The sequence below is a fragment of the Myotis brandtii genome, unplaced genomic scaffold (genome assembly GCF_000412655.1).
Source record: "Myotis brandtii unplaced genomic scaffold, ASM41265v1 scaffold326, whole genome shotgun sequence".
Classification (NCBI taxonomy): Eukaryota; Metazoa; Chordata; class Mammalia; order Chiroptera; family Vespertilionidae; genus Myotis; species Myotis brandtii.
The window spans coordinates 464,805-476,662 of record NW_005362534.1 but is presented as its reverse complement, the minus strand read 5'-3'; the positions used below and the strand labels follow the sequence as shown (position 1 = coordinate 476,662).

Below are 11,858 nucleotides of genomic sequence, written 5' to 3'. Positions count from 1 at the left end.
TGATATCAGAGAGGAAGGGAGAGGGGTAGAGAGAGAGAGAGAGAGACATCAATGATGAGAATCATTGATTGGCTGCTCGTCTTCTACTGGGGATTGAACCCGCAACCCAGGCATGTGCCCTTGGCCAGAATCAAACCAGGGACGCTTCAGTCCACAGGCTGTTGCTTTATTCACTGATCCAAACCAGCTAGGGCAAGTTCTCAACACACACACATAAAATTGTAACTAAGTGAGGTGATGTAAATAAGTTAACTAACTTTATGGTGGTAATCATTTCACAATAAATACATAAATAAAACTATAACATTGTACACCGTAAACTTATACAATATTATATGTCATTTATATTTCAACAAAGCTGGAAAAATATTTAAATAAAATCAACCCTACAGCAGCAATCTATGTTTCTTTTTCTGCTATATACAATAATTAAATCAATATGATTCTAGCACTCTATAATTGAGAGATGTATAAGAGAATAGATGGCTCAGAAATAGGTCTTATTACACATTTTTAAAATAAATATATTATGAAGGAGGCACTACAAATCATGGTGAAAAGATAAATTATGAATGTCTGGGAAAAATTGGTTAACTAATTTGAAATTTTCTTTGTAGTTGTATTTTTTAATTGTTCTCAATCACTAGGCATCAAAATTTCCTTTTTTAGTTTAATATGAAAACATTCAAAATTTATAAAGTGTTAAATTTTTTAAAAGTCAAACCATTAAAAAATCTAAAAATACAGGCATAGCAATCACATTTTAAATATTTCAGGGCCTTCTAAGTTTAAAATAAGAAGGATTCGCAAAGAAAAATATATTTAGATTTAAAAAGAAACATATTTTAAATAATTAATGGATGAAAATTTTCTAAATTTGACAAAAAATATAAACTTAGATATCAAGAAGCTCAGAAAACCCATGCAGGATAAGTAAAAATTAAACCTTACCAAGGCACGTTATGGTTAAAATGCTATTTTCCAATGTTACTTAGGTTAGGCTTTTTTCTTCCCTACCTCCTTCAGGTGATTGTTATCATTTGTAATACAGTCATGTTCATTTGTCACAGTGTGTATTCCATTTTGGGAACATATACATACTTATAGTATACTTTCTGTTTTTAATTATATTTTTAGGGATGTGAAACATTATCATGGTTTTAAGGGTCAGAACTACAAAAAGGTACACTCAGAGACATGTCACTCTCCCCTCATCCCTCTACCCAATCCTCATTCTCCCATTCCTTCTTTCCTGCTCCCAACCATCTCCCCAATTACCTGTATGTAAACAATGTCATTACTTTCTTGTTTATCCTGTAGGTTTAGTCTGTATTTATTTTTGCACAAATGTGTGTGTGTGTGTGTGTGTGTGTGTGTGTGTGTGTGTCTGTATCTGTGTGTACATACAGGGTGTCCCCCAAAATGTATACTATTCAAAGTGTGTGTATACATTTTTGGGGGACACCCTGTATGTATGTGTGTGTGTGTGTGTGTGTATGTGTGTATAAAAGATTTCTTAAACAGGATAGAGAAACCACTAATCTAAACAAAAAAAATTGTACTACAATGAAATAAAAAATTTGTTAATGAAAAAAGACCTTTTAAATACTGGGATGGGGTAATAAAAGACAAAGACTAGGAGAAGATATTTGCAATATATTCACCTAACAAAGATCAATATTCTTATAATTAGAATACTTAGAAAATTCACACAGATTGCTAAGAAAAATACAGATAGGCAAAAAACTGGATCAGGCACTTCACTGAGCAGGATGTGCATGTGACTGATAAACATACAAAAACGGTGAGCAATTTCACTTCTCACCAGGAAAATGCACATTAAAGTGGAAATGTGATACCACTACATCCTCACCAAATGGTTAAAATGAAAAGGAGACACAATTACAAGTGTTGGTGAGGCTATGGAACAACTGGGACTCTCATACACTGGTGGCAGTATCACCTGGTACAACTTTGTAAAACTTTGTCAGTATCTAATAAAGCTGAACATATGCATGCCCTATAATCCAACTCTTCTACTCCTGAGTTGTGGTATATCTTTATAGTAATGATCCCCATTGAAACATGCCTCCTTGTATCCATATCCCTTTACAATATAATGCTGCTGCTGCTCCCTGCAAGAGATGGAGCTTTCCTACCCCCTTTGAATCTGCAGCTGGCCTTGTGACATGCTTTGACAAACAGAAGATGGCAGAACTGATTTTGTGTGTGTTCCAGAGCATAGACCTTAAAAGGCCTTGCAGTTTATGCCTTTGATTTCTTGGAATCCAGCTGCCATGTAAAGAAATTCAGGATATCCTGTTGGACAGACAGGCTGCATGAAGAGATTTAAGGTGTCCAAGTTCATAGCTAATACCAAAAAGTCCCAGGCATGTAAAACCATTTGGACCTTCCTGTGCCACCCAGATGGCTTGAGTGAGCCCAACTGATACCATCTGAAACAACGACAAGTCATTATCCCCACTGAGCCCTGTTCAAATGCCTGACCCACAGAATCATAAGCAATAAAATGGCTGTTGTTTTAAAGCCACTAAATTTTGGGGTGGTTTCTTATGTAGCAAAAGATAACTGAAAATGAGTACTTAACAAAAGAAAAGAATATATATGTTTACCAAAATGGACATGTACAAGAATATGCATAGCAGTAAGTAACATTTAAATTACCAAAACTGAAAACAACTCAAAAGTCTATAAACAGTAGAATGAATAAATTTTGGCATATTAATAAATATGGAATATTATTCAGCAATAAGAATGACCAAACTGCATCAACATAGATGACTCTCACAAATACTATAAGTTATGTAAAAGAAGCCAGACTCAACGTTCTATGCTTCCATTTAATTAGAGAATCTCAAAAACAAGCAAAATTAATCTGGGATGTAGAAGTGAGAAAAACAGTGATGAGGGGGGTGGGTAATGATTGGAGAGGACAATGAGGATTTTGTAGTTTTAATAATGTTTTATTTCTTGTTCTGGGTGCAGGTTACAAGGGTTTGTTTACTTTCAGAAAATCTATTGTCATATACTTATGATTTGTGTACTTTTCTGTAAAGTTTACACAAGAAAATTAAGTCACTGTCCCTTCTTTGATAAAATTTTAAATATATTTTTAAATCACCAGCAGAATTTTGTAAATATAATTTTTTTAAAATCAGAGACTGAATAAATATACCTAGGCTGGAACCCAGCCACCTGTGGCTATGAATCTCCATAAGCAATTCTGATGCATAGGCTGAACAGAAATATTAGGTCATTAGCAGAAAGAATGCTGCTTCATTTCATCATTATTATATTTCCTCTCAAAAAATATTTTTGACAAAGAACATGAAATAACTCTCTTTCTTTTAGATAATTGCAATTATCTAAAAGAAAGAAAATGCCAAAATACCTACTTCCACCCACTCCCCACTCCTCAAGTTTGGCTATTCCACCATTCAAAAAGCTTCCATAGATCATTAAACACTTTAATTAGTTTCATACATATGTACTTAGCTCAAAGCATGCCATTAAGCCACCATTCTTTTGCCACTTCGACGGGTGTTCACTAAATTATTTAAAATATGCTCTTAGATGCCATAAACAGTTTAAATTAGAATAAAAAAAAATGGTTGCCCCAAATTGAAGAAAAAAGTTTTAAAGTCTAGCATCTACCTTGTAAATAACAGACAGATCTTAATTTGAAGGAGAAATACATGCATTGTGAAAAACTATTATTTTAAAATCATTTTTTAACCATATCTATGTTGTCTCTAGACATCTATGCAGAAGACAGAGACATGATGGAACCAACTGTATTTAATCCACCATTTTCCCAAGATCTGTTTCATGAAATACTCAAGATATTTTTATCTCTCAGCACAAAAGTTTCATGTAAAGCATGGCTGGTGTAGTTCATTGGCTGAGCATCGAACTATGAACCAGGAGGTCACAGTCCAATTCCTGGTCAGGGCACATGCGCAGGTTGCGGGCTTAATCTCAAGTGTTGGGCAATTGATCAATTATTCTCTCTCATCTTTGATGTTTCTATCTCTCTCTCCCTTCCTCTCTGAAATCAATAAAAATATTTTTTTAAAGTTTCATGGATAAAAAATAAGATCCTCCTTACTAAACTACTACTGTACATCAATAAATGGTGGTTCAGAGAAAGTATTAAACAAATTAACACTGAATGAAGCCTAATTCAGTTTTTTTAAAGTGAAGATTATTTCAGTGGTTCTCAACCTTCTGGCCCTTTAAATACAGTTCCTCATGTTGTGGCCCAATCATAAAATTATTTTCGTTGCTACTTCATAACTGTAATGTTGCTACTGTTATGAATCGTAATGTAAATATCTGATATGCAGGATGGTCTTAGGCGACCCCTGTGAAAGGGTCGTTCGACCGCCAAAGGGGTCGCGACCCACAGGTTGAGAACCACTGGATTAAATGGTCAATTTAGTTGATACCCATCAGAGAGGGAAAAAGCCACCTGAACTGATTTCACAGTTGTTTGGTGTCACATAGACAAGACAGGTAGGCATCTTTTTTTTTTTAGAATGATAAATATCCTCGAACTTAAGAGGGAAAAAGAAATTTTTTCTTATTTTAAAACAAATGACAAGAAATCATTTACAGTACAAAAGCTCAAAATAAAAATTCCCTAAAACAGATGCTAATATTCATAGAAACTTAATACATAATAAAGGTATTACCACACATCAACAGAGAGAAAACTGACCACAAATAAAAAGGGTTTATCTCTCTAGCCAGTTTGGCTCAGTAGATAGAGCGCTAGCAGGTGGGCATCTTTTAAATTATTTAGTGTTCTCCTATCTTCAGAGTTTACATCCCTTGATGAGGACAATTCAATATTTAATGAGTGCTTTTCAAAAGACTAAAATTTACTTACTTGGATCTTTCTCTTGTATATGTACGTAGTTTTCCAACATGAAGGAAAAGAAATTGGATAACTGGATAAAATAAAAACACATTAATCAATGAATGAACCCCAAATAGCTACTGTAATAAATGCTATTGGTGTTTCATGTAAGTCCCCTTTAACCTTCTAGGGCACTCATCTCCCAGCTGCACTAGGTCCCATCTCTACTTGCCCACCTCCTCCCAAGGACTGCCCTTGGTAGATGAGAGGTACCTTCCCTAGAGTTGCATAGGATTTCATATATCTGTCCTCCTGGGAGGCTGCCCATAGAAAATGACTAACTGAAGCAAGGGTATTGCAGCCTAGATCCCAAGTTCCCTTGCCACTGGGTGGGATAAACCATGATGCACTTCAAAGCTCCAAATGGGATCAGGCTGAGGTCAAGCTTCTCCAGAAACCATAGTTTTGCCTAGTTTCTTCCCCTGTCCAATCTTGTTTTCCTCACTTCCTTATAGATTTTTTCCTGAGAACACTCTTAGGAAATCACTTGTACCAGAATCCTTATCTCAGATTCTGCTTTTAGGAAACCAACCTAACTCGGCTACTAAATTTTGTTCATTATGATCTCTTATTTTCCTTTTGGTAGTGAGATGAAGAGTTAAGGGATACTCTTAAATGTCAAATATATTTGGGAAATTAAATAAGGAAAGATAGAGGGAGGGAAAGATGGAAATTCACCAGCATTCCAACCATCACCTAGATCAGTGATGGTGAACCTTTTGAGCTCGGCGTGTCAGCATTTTGAAAAACCCTAACTTAACTCTAGTGCTATGTCACATATAGAAATTTTTTGATATTTGCAACCATAGTAAAACAAAGACTTATATTTTTGATATTTCTTTTATATATTTAAATGCCATTTAACAAAGAAAAATCAACCAAAAAAATGAGTTCACATGTCACCTCTGACACACGTGTCATAGGTTCGCCATCACTGACCTAGATGCTGCCTCTATGCCTATAAATTATCTGCAAAAACCTGCATTTATACAGCACAAATAACTTCTCCAAGCCCTGTCACCCATAAAGAGTGACCACTAAGGAACCTTTTCAACCTGGGAGTAGGTCTGGGAGTTCAGAGAAGGCTTTCCACACAAATATCAAAATGTGTAAGTTTAACACTGTTGATGGGTTTGTCAAGAGTTAATAGAAACCACAATGAAATACCACTGCACCCACACTAGGATGGCTATAATAAAGAAGACAGATAATAACAAGTGTTGTCAAAGATGTGGCAAAATTGGACCCCTCATACACTGCTGGGGGGATGTAAATGGTGCAGCTGCTTGGGAAAACAATTTAGCAATTACTCAAAAAGTTAAACACAGAGTTACCAGATGACCCAACAATTCCACTTCTAGGTATAAACCCAAGAGAATATGTTCCCATAAAATCTTGCACACAAATATTCATAGCAGCATTATTTATAATAGCCAAAAAGTAGAAACAACTCAAATGATCTATCCACTGAGAAATGAATAAACAAAATGTGTGAAATCCATACAATGGAATATTATCCATAAAAAGGAATGAAGTACTGATATACACTGCAATATGAATGAACATTGAAGATATTATGCTAAGTGAAAGAAGTCAGACACAAAAGGATCACATTTTCTGTGATTCCATTTATATGAAATGGTAAGAAAAGGCAAACTCATAAAGACAGAAAACAGATTAGTGGTTGCCAGGAGCTGGGAAGAAGGGGAAATGGGGAGTGACTGCTAATGACTATAGATGTGTTGTTTTTTTTGGGGGGGGGTGATAAAAATGCTCTATAATTTATTGTGGTGATGGTTACAATTTTGGGTATATACTAAAGGCCATTAAATTTTACACTTTAACTGAACTGTATCTCAATAAATCTGTTATAAAAAGTCAATATTAAAGAATGTACTAAAACTAGAATGTGTGCATATAAAGCATACCAATTTGAGAGCTCACTCTACCTTTATACTCATTACTACATTCCACAGTGCTTAAAAGGACAGCTCACACTGTGAGCTTCTAATCAAGGCAAAGGGAAAATCTGATTGAATCATAGTATATCATTTTTATAACTGCCAAGAATAAATCCAGCAATGTCTTTGATACTTTTTGAAATTTTCTTAATTATTTTTAAAGATAATGTAATAAATTTGCATATAAATATGATTGTTGAAAACTACAAACAATACAGAATGAAAATGAGAATTCCTCTCCCATCCACTCCCACTCCTGTCCCCAGAGATAATCACTGGAAACACTTCACAGCATAGCTTTTCCCAGACTTCTGCTGTATGTTTAATTTTCTTTCATATATATGGGATAAAACTCTACATTCTGTTCTACAAACTGATTTTTTTCATTAACAATAACATTGGACATCTTTCTAAGATATTTTATTACTAAAAAGTACTTTTTTCATCAATAAGCATTAAAGTTTAATTTATATATTGTTTTTTTGCAAGCTTGAAAAAAGCCTTCCTCACCCATCTATATATTCTTCTAGAACTCTCATAGGTTCGTTCCCAGGAAATTCTTCCAGTTTTTAACGCCATAAAATGTTGTTTTTTCTTCATAAAGTAACAACTTCCTACTGGGACATATCCCCAAAAATAGAATAAGGCCATTTTTATTAGTCAACTAGGTATCTGGCAGCCCTCTTAAAAATGTGAACTTCAGAATTGAAAAATACCATCCTCATCCCAAATCATACGCCCTCTCTCAACAGCTAGTTCCAAGACAATGTCACTATATCTTCTATTAAAGCCTTTCACTAAGGTTTCTTAGCTTAAAATGGTCCCAACCAGTCATTCTTTCAATAACAAGGGGTAAAGAGAAGCAGTTTACCAAAATAAGAGACAAGCTTACAAAACAGACCTGTAATTGGCCTTGTTCATCGGCATATTCAATGGACTGGAAGATGGTGAGAGCATAACGTTGTCTGGCCTTCAACCGAGCTCTGTAACCTCGGTACCAATTTTGGATGATCAATGCAGCTCTTATTGCTGCGGACACACAGGACACAAAAGTCAAAGAGAAACAGTTACTATGCAGCTATGATGGGGGTAAGAAGGTGCTTCAGGGGAAAAAATAGTCAGTTCACCTGGATTCCTTGGTTCTACACACATAAAAACTACAATCAATGAGATTTACCCTCATGTTTTTGTAAAATGTCCTTGTCTCAAATATTCATAGAAGAATAATGGCATGAATATTGAATAAAATTTTTGGAGCAAGACTACCTGAATTTGAATCCCAGTTCTGCTAATTACCATCTATGTGACTTTGGGTAAGTTATTAAAACTCTCAAAGACTCAGTTCCCTTATCTGTAAAATGGGGATAATAGCACTTACCTATGGCAATACTTAAGCATATAAAGTCTATGTATGCCCTATGAAGTAGCAATTCCGTTCTTCACTATATACCCCAAAGCAATTGTCACACAGTCCATTAAGGAGACATATGGCGATACAGTGCTTCTTTGTGGCAATAGGAAGTTTGACACCAACACAGCCAGCTGTCTATTGCTAGGACAGAGAATGTGTAACTGTGGTGGATGCACCTATAGAGTCTTATGCCACAAGTGGAAGCAATAGATTCAATAAACCCACAGTAACATGAATGGGTCTTAAAAAAATTGTGCTTCAGTTACAACAGTTATTAAAAACTTAAAGACAGAATGAAATATAACATGATACCACTTTACATAAATTTAAAATACACATACACAAAACCACAATATACATTTCATAAGAGTATATACAAAGGAAAAGATACACACTAAACATAACAATTGATTATTTATGGGGAGGGTGACCATCAGGTACATGGGTAAAAGGGAGTAAGCAAATTAATTAACATAAGAAAGGGTCTTGCACAAACCAATGTTAACAATGCACAATGAATTAAGAAGTATGATTCCCTCCACCTTCTACACCTGATAGTCAATTGACAAGCGATGGATGAAAATGAACACACCTCCCTCTGCATAGTTACTGTAAGGACAAAATAAGATACTACAGGTAAAGAGTTTAGCTAAATGACTAACATAAAGCACATGCTAAATAAATGGCAACTATAGTGGTAAGTATTCTCTTATTTGTGGATTATTCAGACACACTGACTCTCTTCTGGTAGCCTTTGAACTATCCTGTACCTTCATAGAAAGAGATCAGGTGAAAGATGAGATTAAAACATAGTCTCTTATGCCTTCCTCAAGTTTTAGAGTTAAGAGCAATCAACATCAGCTGGCTCCTTTTATTTATGCTGTAATTTTTCCCAGTTAGCACATAAAAATTAAGAGTTGACTAAAATGAGAACAATTTGAGTTTTGAAAGCAGAAATCCAGCCTCTAGTCCCAGTATGTTTAGTTTAGTACTGCTGTGATACACCAAGTAGACACTAATCATCTGAGGGTGTTTATTTATGAGCTCCCTCAAGGCTCTTGGGTTTCAGAGACTCTCATTTCATTACTCAGCTTTCAGAAAACCCCAGGAAATAGACATAAGGTCAAATATCAAAATCTTTATAGGGAAAAACCACAGGGAGAAGAAATCGAGTAACTTGTTTAATGTTGCAAAGCAAATAGTTGGTAGTACCATGGCTGAAATCTCATGTTCTTACCATATCCTTCTGGACAGTAATCTGAAAGATCTGTTCTGTGGAACAGTGACTGTCATGACCAACCAACCCTCACCTCAGTGTTTTCTGTTCACCTAGCACAATGTTCTAGTCCTACTTACTGAGGGTCAAGCAACAGATTCATTTCTGCAGTCCTTGCCACACTGTGAAGCTGAGAAAGACTAACTTACTTAAGGTCATTTAGCCAATAAATGAAAATGGACAGCAGGAATTGAACAAACATCTCACTGACCCCATAGCCCAAGCTCTTAACCTGCATAGAGCTATTGACCTTTTTCTGTTTCTCAGTTTCTTCATCTGCACAATTATGAAGTGAAATAAATGACCTCTTTCTATTTACTATTAACAACATCAACCTATATATATAAAAGCCTAAGCAACCATTAAGACCCAACAACTGGAATGACCAGAATGACCGGTTGACCAGTCACTATGACGTGCACTGACCACCAGGGGGCAGACACTCAACGCAGGAGCTGCCCCCCAGTAGTAAGTGTGTTTCCACAGCCAACCTCACATGGCCCCTCCCCCTCCCACCTCCCCACCCCGTCGCCCCCCCCCCATGGGCCCTGATGGGGGGCCAGCTGGCCAATCTCCCAGGGCCCCTCTCCCGAGCCAGCTGCCCCCCCAATAGACCTCAATCACCAGCCAGGCTGAGGGACCCCACTCATGCACAAAGTCATGCACCAGGCCTCTAGTAATATATAATCAAGCTTATTATTTCTACAATTGATAACTGAACAAAATAGCTACCATATGTTAAGGTCTATTATAAGACATTAGTCCCAAGTATTATAATCTCCATGTTACACATACAGAAACTTCAGGTTTAGAGAGGCAAGGATCTTGCTCAAGTCATTCACTTAGTATGGATTTAGGTCTTCAAAGTCCTGGGCTCTCTCCACAATATATAGCCAGCTACTTCATTTCCTAATCTATTTGTACCTTTCCTTCCTTGACTAATGGCCACCATTTATTGAGTGCCTACTATGTGCCTAGCTCTAAACCAGACACATTACATATACTACTACTTCTACTCCTCCCCCACAAGGAGAAAGAGGTCATCTAAGTCTCCTCTCCCATTTCTGCCTTGCTGGGACCACAGCCCACTCACCAAGGGGAGGAGTTGTTATTTTGTTTGGTAAGCACACAGTACATTCATGGGCGATTTTTTACTAGTGGATGTGGGTACTGGGCCTTGCAAGGGAAACAGTCATGCTCAGTTCCCTCTTGCATTTCCTCTTCTACTCCAAAGTCAATAAGCTGAGCCACCTTGGCCCCCACTTGGGAATCCACCATCTCTGTTTGGGCTTGTATTCCTATACCTGAGCCTCTACACCCGAGCATGAAGGCCACTTACTAAATTATCATCTCTCACCCCATGCTTCTCTACTTCAGTCAGCTTGCTAGTACTGGAAGCTGGGACTCTGCAGGCCACATTTCCACTTTGCCAATTGCTCCATGTTTGGCTCTGTCAATAGGGCCTGGGAATCCACCATCTCTGTTTGGGCTTGTATTCCTATACCTGAGCCTCTACACCCGAGCATGAAGGCCACTTACTAAATTATCATCTCTCACCCCATGCTTCTCTACTTCAGTCAGCTTGCTAGTACTGGAAGCTGGGACTCTGCAGGCCACATTTCCACTTTGCCAATTGCTCCATGTTTGGCTCTGTCAATAGGGCCTGTTGAGGCTAGAGCAGGGGTGGGCAAACTTTTTGACTCGAGGGCCACAATTTCTTAAACTACTGGACCGGAGGGCTGGAACAAAAGCATGGATGGAGTGTTTGTGTGAACTAATATAAATTCAAAGTAAACATCATTACATAAAAGGGTACGGTCTTTTTTTTTTTTAGTTTTATTCATTTCAAAAGGGCCGGATCCTTCGCGGGCCGTAGTTTGCCCACGGCTGGGCTAGAGGGACAGGGGACACACTTCTTCCTGTTCCTGTTAGTATAGCCTAGCAAGTGCTCTTTGCCCCCACAGATTCTCCTTGTTGCAGCCATTGGATCCAATTTGTAGTTTACCCAGCACTTGTAAAGCCAGCCTCATGGCAGCCCCTCAGAGACACGGGCACCAGTTGAGCAGCCTCCCTTCTCAAAGGTCAGAGTTTCAGTTCTGCAGGAATCCTCCTCCAAGTTTCTAAATTTTAATAATTTCAATCTTTCCCCATTGTTCTCTCAGCCCTAGAGGTGGTAACATTCCTGCAGTTGCTACCTCCACATACATTCAAGTTTTTCTTTATTATATTTATTTATTGTCTAAAATTTTACATATGTCTCCTCCCCCC

General features: G+C 37.2%; 1 protein-coding gene across 5 annotated transcripts in view; it reads right to left on the bottom strand.

Annotated features, from left to right (window-relative positions):
* The window catches only part of PPEF1 (protein phosphatase, EF-hand calcium binding domain 1), a 126,306-nt gene that overhangs the window by 60,440 nt on the left and 54,008 nt on the right, over positions 1 to 11,858 (bottom strand). For all 5 annotated transcript variants that reach the window (XM_014543449.1, XM_014543448.1, XM_014543450.1 and 2 more), the window contains 2 exons: positions 7,805 to 7,932; positions 4,913 to 4,973 (listed from right to left, as the gene is read on the bottom strand). In XM_014543449.1, the coding sequence (XP_014398935.1) occupies positions 4,913 to 4,973; positions 7,805 to 7,932 (189 nt within the window). The remainder of the gene's footprint in view (positions 1 to 4,912; positions 4,974 to 7,804; positions 7,933 to 11,858) is intronic.